This window comes from Lichenostomus cassidix, chromosome 18, assembly GCF_008360975.1.
Source record: "Lichenostomus cassidix isolate B80296 chromosome 18, HeHo_3.0, whole genome shotgun sequence".
NCBI classification, from domain to species: domain Eukaryota; kingdom Metazoa; phylum Chordata; class Aves; order Passeriformes; family Meliphagidae; genus Lichenostomus; species Lichenostomus cassidix.
Window position 1 is genome coordinate 9657422 of NC_139498.1, and position 20298 is coordinate 9677719.

A 20298-nucleotide genomic window follows, 5' to 3' on the forward strand; every position below is an offset into this window, starting at 1 on the left:
TGAGAGCCGACTCTGTGTCTGCATCCCCGTGTCCTGACACAAGCTGTGATTTGCTAATGTTGTAAAATGCATTTTCCTTTTCTTACAATGTGTTATTTTTTTCTGTTTATTTCCAGATGCTCTCAATATTTTGTGCTGACAAAAAGTTTACTTTATGTTCGTTGTCTCCCAGGTAAACGCAAAGCGCTGAAGTTAAATTTTGCAAATCCACCTTTCAAGTCCACAGCAAGATTTACTCTAAATACTTCTGGAGTTCCTTTCCAAAATCCACACATGTGAGTATAAAGTCAATGGCACAACTAGTGAAACAATTTTGAAATTATTTAGCCAACACCCGGTGTTAGTTAGATGGAGTTTGATTACTCCAGTTATTTGTGGGTTGCTTAAATCTCTCAGTTTGAGTCACTGTAGGTGGTTTTTTTTTCCAGAATTAAAAAAAAAGGTTAAATTGGGATCTTCCTGGTTTACACTGGAGCTAATGCCTTCCAGAATTCATTGATTCAAGATATTGTAGCTGATAATGGTAGATACACCCATAATTAATGTCCAGATTGATTCACTGTTGTTTTCCTATCTCTTTATTCAGCTTATTACTTTTTGTTAGAATTTCTTGTTTCTGTGTTACTTGTGAAAGCCAAAACTGTGATAGAATTGTTTTCAGCACTAAAATAGACAAAGGTTGAGCATTATCATTTTACCAATAGGGAGATGTCAGGGAGTTATGCAGAGATTAGGTCTCAATGAGTTTTCTAGCCAGCTTAGCCTCAGGATATTCCTGTCTCAAGTCTGAGAGCAAGCATGGCACAGAGCTGTTCCTGACACTAGTAAATACCAGGGTACATCAGCACCAAAAAGATCGGCTTTGTATCCTCAGATCCACCAATCTAGCTGGACAGTGCCGTTCTGCAGCTGGTCCCTGTGGCAGATGCAGCAAACATGCAAAAGATGTCCCCCATTTTTCTTCTCCAAGGTCTCAGGAGTTTTGTCAGTGTCAAGTCTCAGAAACTGCACTTGCAGCCTCCCTGCTGCCTGGGCTTTCCGGGGTGTCCCTGTCATAGACTGCTCCTGCTTGGCTCTGCATATCATCGCCTCTCTCCTGGAGCTCAGTGCCTTCTGCTTCCCCAGGACATACCTACTGGGCTCTATTCCTGGGAGCTTCTTTATGCTGGGGATTTTCAAACAAGCCGTTATAGAGTTAGGAGCATGTTTCTGATGAGTTTTTGATGGTAATTACAACATAGAGAAATTTTATAGAGTACTTCTGATGATTCTTCTTAAAATCTTGAGTGACCTTTCCAGCAAATCCTCCTCTTTCCTTGTCTTTCTTTTCCTCTCTGAAATAGAGTATTCTTATTTGTTGTAGAGCTTGCATTTAGATATTCACTTTTTGTGTCTCATCACATCATCAAACCCTTGTAAAGATTTTCTGCAGAATCCCTTCTGGGGCTCTTTGCTCTCTCTGACCTTGTTAGTCCATTAAATGAAGCACTTGGTCTCAGCTAGTGAGTTCTCACCATCAGCCATCTATAGGGATTTGACTTTTCTGTGTTTCTGTGTGGATTTCTGTCTCAGATTTACTGGAAGTCACAGTGGCTCCTGTCTAGCATAGAAGAGCTTTCATTGTTAGTCAGTGACTTCTTAAGTTTCATGTTTGTGCAAGTGATTGTCAACACTGTCCAGGACAGGTGCTGCTTTTTCTCTGTGGGAGTTGCAGTTGTTGGCAGGGATTGGGCCCTGTGTTGGTTAATGGTGTTCCTAGCTCTGGGGGCTTGCAAGTGTTTTGGGTTGGATATGATAGCTGTTCAAATGCCAGAATGGTGATGTGTCTTTGCTAAGGCATTCTTGGGAGACTGCAAGCTGTAGTGGCCATTTCTGTTTGAAAGAGATGGAGGCTGCTAGTTTGGTTGCTTTCTCCAAGGTGAGGCTGGCTGACCTTGGATGCAGCAAATTGTCTTCATGTCCTTTATGTGTCCATAGCAGATGTTGTTCCTCAAAAGCAGTGTTGGCATCTTCCAATTGCACGCTTCCGTTAAGTGTTTTGTCTTGCAGCTGATGTATCTCTGTCTCTTGCCTTCTTCCCTGAGATGCTGGAATGACTTTTTCCTCAGTAGGCTAGAAACCTTTTCTAGACTTTGGATTTGAAGTGGATATTTCAGACCTCCTGGCCCAGATGTGTTCCTGACACAAAGTGTATTTGTGTTCGCCAAGCCACTTCTCCTCAGCCTGGTGGAGTGGAACAGCCCAGGCATCCTCCCGAAATGAGCTGGCTCTACACTGCTGGGAATTGTCCTGGGCAGGCCCTGTTGGTCCAGATGAGTGGGTCTGAAGATACAGAGAGGTTGATTTCTCACATGAAATTTGGGGTTCTGTGGCTTGAATCCACTGATCCAGAGGTGTCCTGCTGCTTCTGCCTGCAGGAGGGCAGAGGGTCCTGTCATTAAATAGGTCTTGCCTGTGCTGAGCTCTGGTTTGGTCATGAGAGGAGGCAGCCAGGGGTGATGTGCAGCTGCCAGATGGGAATTGCCTGTAAGCTGTATTTCACTTGAGTAGAAGTTTTTGTTGGGAAACTGCTCAGGCTGGATTGGATTTTCAGGTAGGAGTGTGATTTCTTACTACATAGGAAGAAAGTAAAGGAGCAAATGCAGCTCCTCATGCTGGTGTGTGTGTGTCAGGAGGGAGGAAACCTCTGTAAAAACTACCCCCTGGAGCAGAAACATGGCTGTTGAGGAAGGGAGGCATGTCATGCCACAGGTGGCCTTCCAAATTTTAGGCTACTGGGCTTCTTCTCAGTGCCAAGGAGCTGTACTTGGATAAAGTGGATGCAGACCCCACCTTCTTACCAAGGTGCATGTTCTTTCTTTTGAGGGTTTGTTTCTCAGTCTGAAAGATCTTCAGGGCTGTTGGAAAAGAAGTTGGGGACTTCAGTCAGCAGGGGTGATGCACACACAGGCTGGACAGGACTAACTGTGGTTTGCTCAGGGAGGTTTCCGGGGTGATCTTTGTGTGATTTCTGACTCCCTCCATTCATGCTAGTTCCTCTGTTTTTATAGCATGTTATCTAGAGGAACAATTTCAAGGCCATGGAATCTCAGTTCCGAAATGTGACATTCATGTGACAGTGCTTCCCAGTTGCCTTGCCTCCTGTGGTGCAGAGACCTTCTGTTTCTGCTGTGCTTCTGCCTGGAGGCTGTTTCCAGAGCTTCACTGTTGTTGTGGGTAGAAGCTTTTTGCTAATACATAGGCTGTGCCCTGGAATACTCTGTCCTGGAGAAAACAGTATAGATTCAATGCTACTGGATGTAGAAAGTTGGTAGATGGGTTTCCAAATCTTCTGCCTGTCCCTGTTTTGTTGTTTCTTTCCCATTTGCAGAGGTTTTGAGCCCTATGTTGCCATTTGGGTCCAGGTGGGGCTTTATCCCTCCAGGCTGTACAAGTGTTCTGCCACTTGTGCACAGGGAGCACAGGAGGTGGGAGCCAGGGCAGGATACAGAAGCCACATGGAGGAATGCAGCATCACATGCAGGAGCAGGAGTTGGTGAGTGGTCAGGACCTCTGAGCTTTGCTGTGCCATTTCCATGAAGGCATTGGATCTGAGAGCTGCTGAGGGCCAAGTGGCAGTGGATGGTATGGCCTTGCTGCTCCTGTCCCATCCCTGTCCAGCCCATGTCACCCTGAGCCCCTGCCTCAGGATATGTTCCTCCTTCACCTTTACTAGTACCAGCTGTGTTGGGTTGTCTTGGAAGAAGTCATCTTTGTCACAGATATTCAGGAAACTAAGCAAGGAGGAGATGGGCAGACACTACAGCTGCTCAGACTGGAGCCAGGGACAGGACTCCTTACATCTCCAGTACCGCTTGGAGTTTGCCATAAACATTTTCTGGATTAGAACATGTGACCTTAAAAGAGGAGACCTACTCAGTGTGACTTTGAATGAGATTAGAAACTGGAGGTATGTTTCTAGTTCTGGAATTTGGGCTGTTGTTGCCTGAAATGTCCCCTTGTGGAGGAGGTGAGGGCTGAGACATCCCTTATTCCAACTAAAAGGCACTGTCAATGGCTTTCATGTGCAGATCATGTGGGGCAGGTGGGCAGAGCCCTGGGATGGTGTGTTGAGCAGCAGGAAGTGAGGCAGGGGTTTGAAAGAAAGGTCCATCCTGGTTCTGTGACTGCATGTGATGGAGGGAGGTGTGTCTTGTTTTGTTCAGCTGGAGCTGCTGCCATCAAATCTTCTCAAGAAGTGCAAAGAGATTTTTGTCTAGGCATGACATGTATCCTGCCTGTCTGTAGGGCATCAAGCACAGTTGTAAACATAATTTTACATGTGACCTGTACAGGTTAAGGCCTGAATGGAGCCTGAAGTACAGACAGTAGTTGGGCAATATAATTCATACTTGAAAGGATGCAATGAGAGGAGATGAGAGAGAAGATGTGTTTTACTGATGGCTGATGCCTGGTCAGAGTCAGTGAGGCTGTGATTATCATGCTGTGCAGGCTGGGGAGCATTCGAGGCTGTGGAGACCTGCCAGGTTAGCCCACGACTCAGTTCAGGCTGAATTTGTCACTTAGACTGGATTAACAGCTGCTAACTTTGTTTTCTCTGCAGCAGACGTTGCAAAGGCTGGAGAACACAAGCCATGGTTAGAGTGAGCTCTTCAAATTCCAACTCATTATACCAACTGGAAAGCATCCCACCTTTTACCTCATCTGTCCTGTGTCCAAGTAGGATTTAGGTCACAAACAAAATTAGATTACTCTGTTATCTGTATGGAAGCTTTACAGAGCTGCTTGCAGCTGGTGGCCTTTGCTGAAAGGAGGTTCAGATCATATTAACAGGAGTGATGTGGTGAGGTGTGACTGTGGCTGTGTACAGCAGGATTTCTGGCTGGGCTGTGCTTCCCATTGCTCTTGAAACCAAGTTGTTCATTTGGTTGTAGATGAGATTTTTGGTTTTCTGGAAAGGCTTGTATTCTTGTGCAGTGATGCCTGGATGTTGACTTAGAGGATTTAGATCCACCTGCTAGGAAATGTGCATGCACAGAGAATGGTCTTTTGGCATCTGGTTCACAACATGTTGCTTCTTGAGTGTTTTGTTTGCTGGCTGGGAAGTCTCTTGACTCTCAGAGGTGCCACGTCTTGAGAACCTGATTACCAGAGCATTGCAGTTTCACCTGGAGAGGTGACAAAGTGAATTGACCTTTCTTAGTGTTCAGACTTGATGTTTGGAGTGTCTGGTGTCCAGTTGAACTTCACAATCTCCCTATAGCATGTGAGTGTCTTCATGGATTCACTGGGACTTAAGCTTCCAGAGCTCCTTGTGAGAGCTGGGAGAGTCACACCTTCCAGGGAGCTGCCCTAAGAGTGTGTTAGATGTTCTAGTGAACTATCAGAGCTGGATTCTTCAAAACCCTATGGAGGTCCAGTTGCACATCAGGCTCTCCTGCTTCCTTTTTTTTCCTGTGTAGTTCAGGGACCATTATTCCTGGAAAGGCTTTTTTCTGGCTGTTCCAATGCCTCTCTGAGGTGTTTGTTGCTCTTTTAATCTCCTCTTAGGCTTTTCCATACCCTTCTGGCATGTGGTGTCAGGCTCTGTAGCTGCAGAACCCGTAGCTGGTGGAGTTCTTCAGGAAGTAACCTGAGAGAGTTCCTACCATTAAAAAACAAAACAAAACCAAACTAACTAAATCTCAAAGAGGAATATCCTAAATTGGCATGTTCCCTACTACTGGTGTGAATTTTCCTGTACATATTTCTCTGTCTCTTCCTTATTTCTGTAACTGTCATTTCACATCTTTATAATTACTGATTTCTGCTACCTTTCTGCTGTGATGCCTTCCCGTGGCAGGAAGTGCTGCCTGGAAGTCTTGGAGGCAGAATTCAGTCAAAGGTACCAAGAACTTGAATTGTGTTCTGTGACTGAATCTGTCTCATTTCCTGAAAGCTGCAGTATCTGGATGGAATTGCTTGTATTTTCAAGTCAGCACAACTAGAATGGAACCTCCAAGGGCCCAGCAGATATATTTTCGTGTCTGAGGGAGCCTGTGGTAACCAGGCTTTCACTTTTCATACAAACATCAGTATTGGTTCAGTGCTGAAACAGTGTTTCTTCTGTAATTTTTTTTCGGGAGCATTTTTTGCAAATTGATGAATTTTGCTTTGTTATTTAACCTTAATCTTTCTTCCAAGTTCATTTAGCCAGTGATTTCTGAGGGCTGGATGACAAAGAGGTGATGTGGTCTGTAAAACACTCAAGTATCTCTGGCTTTGAGTAGGTCACTGCTTCAGAGAAGGTGCTGCCAGAGTTGGTGTCAGGTGTTCACTGAATGTCCTGCCTTGAAGTCTGTCTTTTTTTTTTTTTCCCCTAAACTTTCTAAGATTTGCTATACGATATTAGGTGCAAAGGATTTTTGCTGTCTCCAGCTCCCAAATTAAACTTTTCTAGCATCTTCTACATCCCTTGGAGCTTCACTGCCATGGTAGGACTGTTATTTCTGTGAGGGTTTGATATTCCAGCACTGTGCTTCTGACTTTAGGCCTTCTGTGTCTGGAACCAAAATTTGGACCTTGTGTATCTCCATTCAGCTAATTCACATGGATTTTTCAAGAGTGCTGAGCACCTGCCTTCCTACCACACTGTGGGGATCTGGGCTCCTCAGAACTTCTGGAAACTAATGACCCACCCTTGGGTGTCTAAATTAAATCCAGCCTGATGTTATGTAATGACCTGACTCCCATGGGGTTCTGAGTGCTGGGTGATTGAGCTTTGCAATCATAAATTGTTGCACAAATCTCTGCATTCTCCATCCTGCAGATGGGAAGCTGGGACATACTGTCTTTTGGAAGAGGTAAAGGTTAGGCCAGAAGCTTGTGATAGAAAGTTCAGCAGGGATCTCTGGTATGTGATCTGCAGGTGTTACCTGTCCCATCTGGGCATGGCTGGGAGCTGCTGTCCTGGTTCTTGTGCACACAGCCATGCTCAGAGCTGCTCATTTTGGGGCAGAATTTGGACCTTGCAGCCTTGACCCTCTTGGTAGGGTGTGTAGTGGAGCCCCTGCCCAGGGGTCTGGGGAGGCCTGTTCGCTCTGTGGTGGGAAGAGCAACGATGGGTGAGAGGCTGTGAGAGGATCGTGATGGTGGCAAGTCACCTTCCAAAGCACTGAGACCTATCCTGACTGCCCAGGCAGGGACAGCAGCTGGGTGCTGGGGTGGCAGAGGGGTTGGGTTATCCAAGGCAGGAGCAGCTGGAGACTTCTGTGCCTGTGGGTCCCTACATGAACACAGCTATCCTTGGCCACTGAGCTGGGACACAGATGTCTGACATGCCGAGGCATGCATGTCCTGCAGTTCCTAACTCAAGGTGCAATGGCAGATGCTCATGCTGCCTCCTCAGGGCTGTTTTGCATGGCATGTTGGGTGAGGGAAGGTGGGATGGGGTAGTGGCAGAGCTGTGTTACCTGTGAAGGTATTTTTAGTAGTGTTGTCCTCACTTTTCCAGGGGCACTAAGGTGATGTCTGGGGTGAGTCCCTGAAGAGCAGTGGTTCTGAGCTATCTGCCAGATTTTTTCTGCTGAGTTGAATGGTGTGGAGGGGGTGAAGCGTTCTGGGTCAGTGGGAATGAGAAAGGTAGAGAAATGAGCTGGAAATGTTAATTTTCAAACTGAATTTGACTTCATTCACCATGAGATCTCTCTCAGTGTGGGTGCCTACTGGGACACACAGTGTCTGGACAGAAGAGCAAAGCTGGGGATGTCTCCCTTGGATAGGAGTTTCTTATAGACTTTCCTTCTCGTGCCTGGCTTTTGGTGAGCTGTGTTGCCTTCCCTTTATCCAGTAAGATGGCTCCATGGGTGACCTGTGCTTGGCCCTGAGACATACGAGGCATCATCCTTGCCTTCACCCACGCTCATGGCAAAAGCGCAGTGTTTTCAGCCTGTGCAGGACCAGGTTGCTGCTGTGGGGCTGGCTGTCATGCTCCAGAGCTTGAAGGAGAGCTGGGAGTGATGATTTTTCTTGCTTAGTCAGCATGGTTCCAAAATCACAAGTTTGTAAACCTGAATACAAGGTCAGTGCTTTGATAATATGTTGTGTAGTCTGCTGAGGAAGAGGATTTAGGGAAGTCTGTCATCCTGGCCATGAAGAATTGGAATTTCCCCCATTCTCCTTGCTGCACATGAGATGAAGGATGGCACTGTCTTTCAAAGCAGTTCAGGTTTTCAGGCTACAGAGGATTTGGTGTGGTTTAAGAGTTTTGGCTTTATGTAACTCTGCTGGTTATGTCCCAGTTGTTCTGAAGTATCACTGGGTCTGGCAGCAGCAGAACTGTCCCATAGTGTGCAATAGACCCCAGGGACTCCTGAGCTGCAGCCCTTTTCACACATCCTGGGGACACATCTGCTCCTGGAACAGCTGCATAACTCACACCAAGATGTAACTACTGCAGTCCTTGTGTCGAAGCAGGGAAAGTGGGTGAAGTAGTTTCAGAGGTGTTTTCAGCTCTTCCCTTCATGCTGTTGTGTTACCAGAAGCAAAATTTTCTCCCCTTCTTTCCTTTATTTTGAGGTGCTGCACCCACCAGCAAGGACAGCCATGTACATGCTCTAGGCAAACTGGTTGTAAGTCTTGATGTGTGGAGATTTTCAAAGCCTCCAGGACACCAAAATACCTCAGTCTTCTCTGGAGGGCTCATGAGAAAGTTGGAGACCACAGATAAGTTTGTGTGGGACTTTTCAATAACATCTGAACCTGCTGTATTTTCAGACTATTTTAAGATTGGTGAGTTTGTCCTTTGCCATTTTATCTGGAAACTTCCGCAAGCTGTTCTAAAACTCACATTTCATACTTCATAGAGAAGGTGAGATGTGATGCCATCTCTGAGCATTCAAATGGTCTGATTGGTTACATTCACCAGTAACTTTATGGTTAAGAAGTACAGATGAGTTTCATTTGGCAGCTGGAAGTTGCTAAAATTTCTCCCTTTCTCCTTCCTGCTGTGAACAGTCCTTGAGGATTTGAACTTTTTTGATCAAAATGATCCCAAGCCACCTATGTGTTTCCATGATCCCAGGGTGTCCCAGGGATCATTTGAGTTGAGTGCATTGCTGCTGGTCCTGCCCAAGAGGGATCACTGAGCATCGCTGTGTCTGAGCTCATCAGTTTGTAAGGCAGGCTCTGAAAACCCATTGGATGGAACTGATTGCCATTAAATTTTTCCAGGGAGCAGGAGATGCTTTTGCTCACCTTTTAAACCACCTGAGAGCATGGCATGCCCTCGTGGCTTTCTGTAGTTCCTTTCTTCTTGCCCAATGAATCTGCTTTCTGAGCTGTTTTTTTTTTTGATCTGAGCTCAATGAGGCCATAGTTGTCCCATCCTTACATCCTGTATGTCTGAGTATCTGGTGTCCTGGCACATGGATGGAGTCCTCAGGCTGAAGAGAGTCCATATCTCCATGTTCCCACCTTCTCCTTGGGCAAATGCAATAGCTGCTGGCTTCCTATGCTGATCATGCTGGTGTTTGGAGAGAAAAATGGGATGAAGCAGAATGTTTATGTGATATCTCTGAATTCGTGTGTATAAATATATTAGTGTGTTCACACAGGTTTGGTCTCTACCCATTTTTGGATAAATATCTTGTTCAATAATTATTTACCAGTAGCAAAGTAGAACATGGCTTATGCATTGAGCTGAGCTTGGTGCCTGTGTGGCTCTGCTGTGTCGTGCAGCTGGTGGAGTTTGCTTCTGACCATGTCAGTGTCACTGTTAATCTGAAAGGGTCAGACATGGACCACCACTGTTCATATCTGTGATTGGACTTCAACCCTTTGATTCTAGATGGGAACCTTGCAGACCACATTCCTGCAGGAAACAGCTATAAACAGCTGCCATTGGCAGCTTTCAGAATAAACTCTGCTTGTTGCTACTCTGTGTACTTGGGATCTCACTGCATTTCATCAGAGCAGGACAGGCACATCCTTTATCTCTTTAGACTTTAATCATCACCTTGTAGTGAAATGTCTTGTGTTTTCCCCTGGCTACGGAAAAGTGAGTGAACTCTTCTGCTTAGTGGATTCAAACTGAAGGAATCAGTTACTGCTTTTGTCTTCTGTATGCTTCGAGGATTGGAGACTAAAGACAGAAGAGTCTTCAGATTCAGAGCCTGCATTGACCCCACAGGTCTTTGCTGACAACTTCCGTCCTCATTCTTTGCACAAATGAGTGACTTCAGTGTGTGCCGTGGAGAACAAGAAGTCTGAATCTACAGGATGCACAAGAAATCTACAGGAAAATCAGCTGCTTTACAAAGTGGTCATGCAAAGTACCTTGTGGACAGGATGGATGTGATGGAGGTGGGGGTTGGCCTGTGGGGCTGAACTGGTTTTGTTATTCTGCATGTTTGGGGAGCAGACTTCTGAAAAGGGACTTAAATTATCTGGGTTTGTGGTGTACTGTGTCTGTGAAAAGTACAGACATCCATGATAGCAGGTGGATGTTCTTGCCTCATGTCATGAACACCTCTCCATTTTGGGAAACTTCAGTAAAGAGAGAGCAAATCATAAAATCAGCATAAACTGAGTTGGAAAGGACCCACAAAGATCATTGAGTCTCCTGGCCCTGCACCCTGCAAGAATCCAACCCTCTGTGTAGAAGTGTCCAAATGTTCCCAGACCTCTGGCAGCCTCAGGTTGTGCCCATTCCCTGGGCAGCCTCTTCAGTGCCCAGCACCCTCTGGGGGAAGAATCTTTTCCTGATCTCCAGGCTAAACCTAAATGGCCACACCAGTCTACAGTGGATTATGGCAACGCTGAACAATTGTGTTTATCAAGCCTGTTTTAATTCCTTCCTTCCTAGGATATGCTTGGAATAAATCCAGGTGAGCAAATGGTCCTTCATGCCTGGCGGAACTGGTGCCTTTGCAGAGACAAGTGTGGATCAGTTGGAAGTGATTGTTTCTGATATCTCTTGCTCCAGTGGTGTGAAGGTGGTTGTCCTCTCTGAGGAGCATTGGGGCTTTGCTATAACACAGCTTGTGGTGTTTTCTCTCTGAGATTCTAGGTGGGTAGTTCATACCAGTGAAAGAGGGGAAAGGTGATTCTCTGGGAACACTGGTCTAACTCCTTAAAAGACCCTTAGGTTTCTGTAAGCATCCTTAGAGAGCTTACTCTAACCAGCTCTTGGCTCTGAGGGTCCAGTGAGAGCACTGTGCCTCAGCAGCCATCACAGAGGAGTCTACTTGGTCTTGTTACAAGCTCTTTTAGTCACTACATTTGAAGTAGCTGCATCTCTGAATAAGCAATCTCTGTCTTGGAGTCAGGTGCTTTCTGTGTCTCCCATCTGTCCTCATCTGCCACAGAAAGCAATACATGACCAGGTGCATTCTTGGCAGTGAATTTCAGATTATTTCAGGCTGTTATGCAGCCCAAGGTTTGTGGGATATTGTTTGGTTATATTTTTTTTAAATACCAAAAGAGATGTTAGACTTTTTCAGACTAGAGTTGTAATTTTGTGAGCTACGGAAGTTTAAATTAGAAAAACCACTTCTTCAGGGTATTTGAAACTAAACCATTTCTTGTAGTTGAACTAGCAGTGCTCATTTTCTGCCCCTCTGAGGTGGTTCCCACAGGAGCTGAGCAGAGCCCCCAGTTCCTTTGCTGACCTTTGATGTGTCTGTGGCTGCAGTGGTCAGGGGTGCAAGTATCCAGAGCTTGCTCTTTACACAGTGCTTAGCAGGAGCCCATCTCACCCAAGCTCCTCAAACTGCTCCGAGATAACAGATCCTTGTGTTGAGAAGGATTTCTAGAGCTGGACAGCTTGAGGGACTCAGAGATCCAGAACACAGTTTCTGTTCCTAGAGAAATCTTATAGTGTAGAGTGATGGTTAACTCTTGCCAGTTGTAGGGTTCTGGAGGGAATAAGTAAGGATGTAGTTGTTCAATTCATTCAAATGTATTTGGGAGAGGGGATCTGATGAATGGCAAGCCCACCTAGGAGAGACCACCAGTCCTAGATTGGTGGATTCAGGATAGAAGCTCGATTTTTATTTTTTTTAAGGAAAAAAAGTTGTTAGTAAGATCTACCTGAGCACAAGAAAAGCAGAGCAGGGATGGTCAACGTGCCTCGAGGAAGTAGCATGTCACTAACACTCAGGTATTTGGCTAATAAGTTAATGCATGTTTCTAATCGTAGTAATAATACCGTTGGAAATAATTCTCATTGCTGTAAGAAAACAAATTGCTTATGACTTAATATGTTAAAATTAATTAAAATCATCAGGTGTCGCTTTGCCCCCAAGGAGGGGAGGTTGCTTAGGTGGAAATTGGAAGGAAAAGGTCTGGCTCACTAATCTGTGACAGTGCTCAGTGGGCAGTGTGACTAGCTGAGTATTGTGTTGTATGTTACTGTGTCATGTGATAACAGCACCATGTTTTCCTGTCATTTCCACAACTTCTCCTCGCTGAAGTGACACACAAGCAACCCTGAGTAGTAATCACATTGTCCCGTTCAGTTTCAAAAGGAGAGAAGCGGACCTCATCCAGAAACTTTCCAGCAGGCTACAGTAAGCTTTCCTGTCTGTTAGCCATTGTCAAATCTTCTCCATCCCGCAAAAATGGCATCTCTTAAAGTAATGAACTTGTCTCAGAAGTAGTGTCATTCCATCGGGTGATTGCTGTGTAATAATGATTTTGCAAACTATTTATGATCTGTATTGAGGTTATTTTGTTATTCTTATGGTTGTGCTTGTGTCTCTGTTTGCTGTTCTCTCTCAGGGAGCTGCCCATGACCCAGGAGAGGAAATAAAAAGAATCAGCACTCTCAGAACAGTTGTTTAATTTAATTAGCTCAGGGTTTTCCAGTATTGTCCTGAAATTCTTGAATCCAGTGTAAGCTTTAAAATCCCAGCTATGGTGGGTTCAGTGAATGTGCTGCAGTCTGGCTCATGGCCAAGTCAAAATGAGTTCGAGATCAATGTGCTCAGTTAAATTCAGTTCAGTCTTCACCACCATGGGTGGAAATATCCTCCATATTAAGGGCAGGGTTAATTAAAATCCGTTGTAACTCAGTACTTTACCAGGGGAGCTTAATACAAAATATTGACATTTTAAGAGCCTCAGCCAAGCCCTACTGAAGCCAGGGAGACTCGTAGCAGCCTTGAGCATGTGCTGGGCTGAGACATGTGGGCTGTGGAGGGGCTATAAAATCTCCCACTTTTTGTTATCTTTATTTTAAAGTTTTGGAGGAGCATAGAAAGCCAGAGCAGTGCTAAGGAGAATTGCAGCCTCTTGGTCACAAGGAAAGGGGGCAATTGTGCTTTGTTTTAGTCTCAGTAGGTCACAGGTGCAAAACTATTTCCTTTCTTTGCTACATTTTCTGTATGTATTTGTACTCTTCTTTATGTCTTGGAATCTGTTACTGAATATAACGAAACCTCAGGACAGCTCACGTGGGTCAGAGCAAACCCAGATTAGTTCTGCCCCTCTTGCAATGATGCTATTTGTTTATGAAAAGCAAAAATTTCTTCTCTTGTGAATGCAAAAATTTTGTGACAGCCCCAACATTTCCTGCCCTCTAGAAAAAACAAATGGAACATTTCTTGTGAAGACTTTTTCCAGTGAAATTCAAACTAGGGTTGATATTGGTAATAGCATTTGCCTGCAGGGTCTGAAAACAGTTTTAGAAGTGACACAGACACTGAGATTGAAGAATCAAAGCTCTCTAGATGCTCTTCAGGCTGTCTGAGAGTCTTGCTAGGAACGTTGTCAGCCATAGTCCTAAACAGTGTTTATACTCTGAAGATGCATAGTGTCATTTGAACCCTGCAGTTTTGCCTGGAAGCGTTTTTGTTAGGATTTATGTTTTAGCTTCGACTGATGAACTATGAATCAGTTTTTAAAATTCCAGCTCTTTTACCAAACCTGTGGAGAAGTAGAATATACTCTCTCACTAACCCTACTGTAAATAGAAGCTTTAATGAGAGACTTCTGAGCAGAATCCAGCACCAGGCAGGCTTGGGAAGCAGAGCTGGTTTGCTTGGATCTTTTTGCTTCTGCGGATTTTATTCATGTCAGCTGTACCATCAACTATGCCAACTTTCGGGCTTTTTTGAATCCTGTAGAGCTCTGAACAAAGTGAGTATAGGTAGAAGAGGAAGATAGGTAGCTACCTGCAGCATCTTTCTGGCCTTGCTTCATGTCTATTAGCTTTCAATTTTGCTTTGAAAAACCCACCAACTTTTCTCCGCTTCTCTCAACAGTCCTTTTTCATGCCAAGGAAATGCTTGTTTCAAAAAGTTTTGGCCTCCCTGCAGTTGGGTGTTAACAGCAGGGCTCGAGGAACTTACACAGTGTGTCTGGGAGCTTCCCAGGGTCTCCGTGGGTCTCTGTAGGAGATTTTGGGGTCCTCTAGCTGTGGCAGACCTTCCTGTGCATGTCCAGCTGTGCAGCTTGTGGCGAGCAGCCTCGTGGCTGTGCCGGGCTCGGCGGTGCCTGGCGCCAGTGCCTGCCTGCCTCCTGCCAAGCTGGACACAGCTCTGACAAAGGAGAACTGTTTGGAGGAGTTGTTGTCTTGCTTGGTGCTCCTAATCCCTGGAATAACTGCTGTGACAAGCATAGTAACCATCTGCAGTGAGACCGACACATTGGTGCCTTTCAAGTGCAGGGATCGCAACCACCTCCTCAGCCCCTTTCTTCTTGTCTTTTCAAAAATTTTCAAAAGAAAGATGGGGAATTGGAAGCTCAAGCCCTGGATGAGTTGTCAGGAGCTGTAGTCACTCTAAGGTGCTTTTGGAAATGCTCCTTTTAACTGTTTGAGGACTATTCAGCCCACTTTAGCTCTTTATATTATTTTTTAAAATTGTATATGAAGCCCCACAAGTCCATCTTACACATCCTGAGCATTTGGAGAATGTATGTCAAATTTTTCGCTACATTCCCAGCCTTAGAGAAGGTTGGATTGCTCAGCTTAAAAACAAAATGGTAAGAGAAGTCACATGTCTGCTCACTTTTGTGCAAACTCTGATGTGCACTAATCCCAGGGACTGGGTGCTAACTGCTTTTACCTTCACTAGACCCTGGTCTGTGTGATTGTCCTGCTATTCTCTGAAGCAGGCTGCTGTGGGATCCAGAGCACCAAGATGTAGCACAGGGTTTAGGCAGGCTTTTTTGCATTTGGAGGCATGTCCATCCTGTGGATTTATGTCCTCATACATCTGCAGCAGTATAAACATATGGATAGATGTCCCTCATTGGCGATTCAGTTTTTATTGCCTCACTCAAGATTTACATCAAAAAATTCCCAATTTAGATCAACGCAGAGAGTCTGTGTTCTAGATTTGCATTTCTCAGCTGCTTTCTTGGCATGGGAATGCCTTGAGATTTTGATTTACACTGAAAAATTCCTGATACAAAGTGTAGTTTTCTGACATTAAAAGCAATCATTGCATTCCAGTCACAGCTCTTGAGGTGGGCCATGCTGCTTAAAGGAAAACTGCCCTGCTTATATATGGCAAAGCACCTAAGTGAGCAAAACCTCTATTCAAGTATCTGTCACTCTGTCAAACTGGTAATTTGGTTATTTGACCATTTCCCTGGGTATTTGAGAAAAGCTAAGCAGGAGCTGTGGTTGCGAGACAAGGCAGATGGCATCATAAATATGTAATGGAAATGAAGCCAAGCTCCAAGGCAGGAGGGTTTGGGGGAGGATTGTAATGGTTTGTCTCGATCCAAACCCCTGGAGAGCTGCAGAGCCCTCGGTGCAGCCCTGGGCAGGGGATATTCCTGAGCTCCCACCTTCTTCCCAGCAGCTCGAGGCACCATCCTGCAGCTGCAGAACAATGGCACAGATCTGCTTTCATGCCACAGCTGGGGACACACAGGCTGCTTGTGTGACAAGGAAATAATGAATTCCCATTCGCTTTCTCTTCTGATGTAGAGTTAGAAAAGCTAAGTTTCCTAGTCTGAAAAACGGGGAAGAGAGGAGAAGGGTTTAATTGCTTATTTGAATAAATTACCTCAATGTTTAAAATTTTTAACTCCCTGAGAAGTTTGATAGGAAATGTTATTTTCAAACAAGAGCTGGAAAAGGAGCTCAGTCAGTCAAAACTCAAAATTTCACGCTCTGTCAAATTTCACCTCTGTGTTGTTTTTCCTCTGCTTTTATGAAGAGGATTTAGCTCTCAAAGATTGCCAGCCCACCATCTGGCAGGAGGTGAGGCAGGAAATGCCCATTTGCCTCTGCCTCCTTGGCATGGTGCTTCTCACCTCCCCTTCTCCCTCAAAACAAGAGCTATTTTTATGGCACTGACAAAACAGGATGGTGGAGCAGTTAGACAGAAACCAGTTCAGGAGCTCCCAGCAGAAGCTGTCTGTGAGACACTTGGCATGTGTGGAGGTCATGTTTACTTTAATTTTTTTTTAATTTCTTTTTTCCTCTGTTCTTTTCTTTTTTGTCATTTTGCTGCCTTTTTTTCCATTCCTTGCTTTTCCGTAAGCAACTGCCATGGAGAACCCCACTTGATGCAGGGTTTATCATGCACAGAAGCTCTGTGATGCTGTGTCCATCCCACCTGTGCTGTGTTGTAGCACTGTCAGGTGGTTTCCCAAATTATTCCTAAGCGCAGTCTAGGGGCACTGTAGGGAACAGCAGATCAAAATCTGGAGCTGGGCAGGTTATAGAGCGGGAAACACCATGGCAGACACAGCCCAGCAGTGGAGAGAGGAGCTGCTGCCAAAGGCTTTCATCAGATGGGTCAAACTGCTCCAGATGTGGGCAGCACCAACCCAAAGGCCTGCAGAGAGGCTGAAGCGCAGCAGAGGAAGCCATTTGAGCTGTAGCTGCTCCAGTCAATTGGCCTTTTGCCCTCACTGAACCTGGGATCCCAATAAAACCTGGTTGTGGTTGGGTCCCCAGCTGGGTGGCGTTTGCAGCTGCTGGTGACCAACGGGATTTATCAGCGTGGAATCAGCCGTGACCTCTTTATTCCTCGCTGATAAACTCACTAAGTTCTGTGTGTTTGGTCGAATCTTCCATGTGTGTTCTCGTTGGGCCAGGCCCTGGGCAGGTAAGGGGGAGCTAGATCAAATATCCAGTGAGTTTGATAGATCTCCCCTGTACACACAATGGTCACAAGTACTTGTGTGCTTTAAAATCTGTGTGAGATCAGTGTGCTCTGCAGTGGGACCTGTCTGCAATGCTCTTAATGCCTTGTGAAAGTGGAAAACTTGGGCCTTTGGCTTACTTTGACTCAAGAAGTGTGAATCAGCTAATTAACTAATGAAAAACTGAAATTTTGTATGGCATTTTAAGACGAAAAGTGTTGCAAATACTTGTGCATTTTCTACTAATAGAGTGGTAGTATTGCTGCGTGTGAATGAGCCACTGGAGGCACCTTTGAACTCTTCTGTTCACAAATTTTGGACATTCATCTGCTCCTTACCTGGGCAAATCCTGGTGCCTTCAGTGGGAGCAGGGTTTGCCTGAGAAAGTTAATTTAGGTACTTGGTGAAGACACACTTAGACAGATTTTGTTTTCATGTGTCACAAAGAACTTGTCTTGGTTTTTATAAATGATTGGCTCTTCATGTGGTTTTGGATAAATTAAATGCTTATTTAAATGTATTGGGGTTTGGTGTTTTGGGTTATTTTCTTTTTTACTTGCAGTTTTCCATTAAGGGCAAAGTTTTCCTAAAGTCTCACTGGTTCAGCCAGAAGAGCTTTGCCTATATTGCTAGAATCCCAGCTGGAAGGGGATGCAGGTGCTGGGATGTGGTGGTGTAGAGCAGCAGGAGCTTTGGGGAGATGGGGCTGGGAGTGCTCTTCAGGCTCTTGGTGCTGCATGTTACCAGATCCTGCTCACAGCCTGATGTATTTTGTGCAAAGTAGAAAGAACTGTGTAAATGAGTGCTTAGAATGACTCTATGAGACATATTGAATTTTATGCTGCAGCTGGAGAAACTTATCTTTAATTGAAGCTGTGGGCAAGTGTATGTCATTTTTGATTTAACATTTTCCCTCACCCCTCCACCCCCTACCCCAACCAAAATCCTTCCTGGAATCAGATTGTTGCTGTAGTTTTGTGCACCCCTCTCTTCTAATGTTTAATCAAGTGCTGAAAAGAGACATTTACAGACTATTTAAAATGTGGAAAAATTGCTTCCCAATATTTTTGACAGAGAGAGACTGAGAACACACAGCATTGAATCATCAGGAAAATTGAAGATTTCCCCTGAACAACATTGGGATTTTACAGCAGAGGACTTGAAAGACCTTGGAGAAATTGGACGAGGCGCTTATGGTTCTGTCAACAAAATGGTCCACAAACCAAGTGGGCAAATTATGGCAGTTAAAGTAGGTGATGCCCATCCTTACATTTGTACTTCAGTCTGTTGGGATGCAGTGTGATGGAGAATTAAGGTTCTTCCATCTAGCACCCATCTGCTGCTCTGTTCTATTTATTTCTGGTGTAAAGGCTGCTGTTTGCTGAAAATACAGTGTATAATGGGCATGTTTTCAGGTGATTTGTGAAGTTCTCATAATTGCTGTGCCCTTTTCAAAATGTCAATCAGGAGCCTGCTGTTCTGAGGGGATCACACGTCTCTGGAGACTCATGATGGGGCACGGGCCTTTCACCTCTGGGTCACTGGTTCAGGTACAGCCTAGGCTGGTGGTAGGCACAACTTGACATCTCATAGCTTCTTGGTGTCTTTTGTGAAATAAGGTGATGACTTCACATTAGCTATTTATGGCAGCATGTGCCATGGTGTGGCCTCACCAACAGGAGCTGGAATGGAGTGGATGTCTTCTAAGGAATGTTGTGCTCTGGCTGATGTATGATGGAGTGTCTGCTTTGTTCTTACCATGTCAGACTGTCCTAGAGGTGGAAAGTGTAGCAGTTTTCTTGATTGCCCATTTTCTACTTAATGCTACCCAAGAACTCACTTTAGAACCAGGAGCAGCCTCCTCTCCCAGGAGGCTGTTCTGTCTTGCCACAGCAGTGCTGCTCACTGGCCATCTTTGAAGAGCTGCTTGTCCATGGAGGTGGGCAGCAGCTGTTCTCTCTCTCTCTGGTCCTTTCCTTTGCTCACTGCAGGTTGCTAATGACATCTGTCTTTCAACTCTGTCGATGATATCAACTGTAAGTGCTCTCATGGCTCCCAGGAAAAAGCAGAAGTGAGTTATGTAGGAGTCTGTGTTGCTGTCTTTTCCAAGTCTCTGTCTTTGGAATATTCCCTGATCTAATCTGGAAACATTTGCCCCTGCTGGTCTCTCATGTCTCAGCCCCAGCTCCAGCTGCTCTGAATATAATTCATACCTGTTTCTAGTGTGTCAGGTTACTGGAGTAATCCCCATCCTTTGCTCTTCTCCAGTAAATACTGACTTCTTCACAGTGATGGGATCACTGCTTGGGTCTTGTGAGTGTTTTGGATCACCATGCAGTGCTGTTTCAACCTGGGTTTCAACGCTAAAAGTCTCCAGTGGTGCTAGAGGTTGCCTGTAGCTAAAGGTTGGTTTCTTTCAGCTGCCTTTGGTGGAACTCATAGATGTAGTTTGCAGATGACAGGTTGAAAAATGGTGGTATAGTGAAGTGATTCCTGGACACCTCCATCTTCTCAAACTCAGGGTGTATGACCTGGGTATCTAGTTTTGCTCAGAGTAGCCATGGGTGTGAAGGGGCTGAGTGGTTGTCACCTGGAGCTCTGCAGTGGCTACTGCCGTGCAGAGAAGGGCACTTTGTTGGATTAGTTCATGTCGTGGAGAAAATGTGTCTGCTGGCACAGGGATTCCCTTGTCCCAGACTGTTGACACAAGTGCTTTTCAACATTGTAGGTGAAGCTTGTCAGTGTTGAAGGCCCAAGGTGCAGGTACAGCTCCTGTGTGGGAGGCAGAAGGCACCAGTTGTGTGTCCTTGAAGCACATGGCTGGAGATGATGTGGCACAGCATGCTGAGCTGGCTTTGCCCAGGGAGGAGGTGTATTCTGAGCCTCAGGGGGATTCTGGGCTTGGGGGCTCACTTTTAAACAAGTAAATATGATTTGTTTACAGTGACTAAACTGTGAAATGTCAAAGTTACGGGCTGGGCTGGTACCATCTTCTTTTCTCTGACCCTGTTTCTTTTGGGTGGACATGGGCCTGCTGGGGAAGGAAGGTTGGAGGGTTTGGGCAGCAGCATCATCTGTAAAATGCTACTGGTAAGAGACTGTTCTGTTTGTCCCAGTGGGGAGAAAACACAAAATTGAGCAAAGGAAGAGCTGTGGGTGGAACAGTCAGTGAGACCTCCAAGGCAGCCGCAGCAATTCCCAGATCAGATGGTG

The 20298-nt window shown here is 45.3% G+C and overlaps 1 protein-coding gene across 2 annotated transcripts in view; it reads left to right on the plus strand.

The window, feature by feature from the left end:
• MAP2K4 (mitogen-activated protein kinase kinase 4) overlaps window positions 1-20298 on the plus strand; it is an 82300-nt gene that overhangs the window by 32652 nt on the left and 29350 nt on the right. Inside the window, exons 2-4 of one of the 2 annotated variants that reach the window (XM_085077978.1) lie at window positions 173-275; window positions 12453-12548; window positions 18160-18334. In XM_085077978.1, coding sequence (XP_084934104.1) covers window positions 173-275; window positions 12453-12548; window positions 18160-18334 — 374 coding nt within the window. The remainder of the gene's footprint in view (window positions 1-172; window positions 276-12452; window positions 12549-18159; window positions 18335-20298) is intronic. The other variant, XM_085077979.1, reaches the window with a different exon arrangement.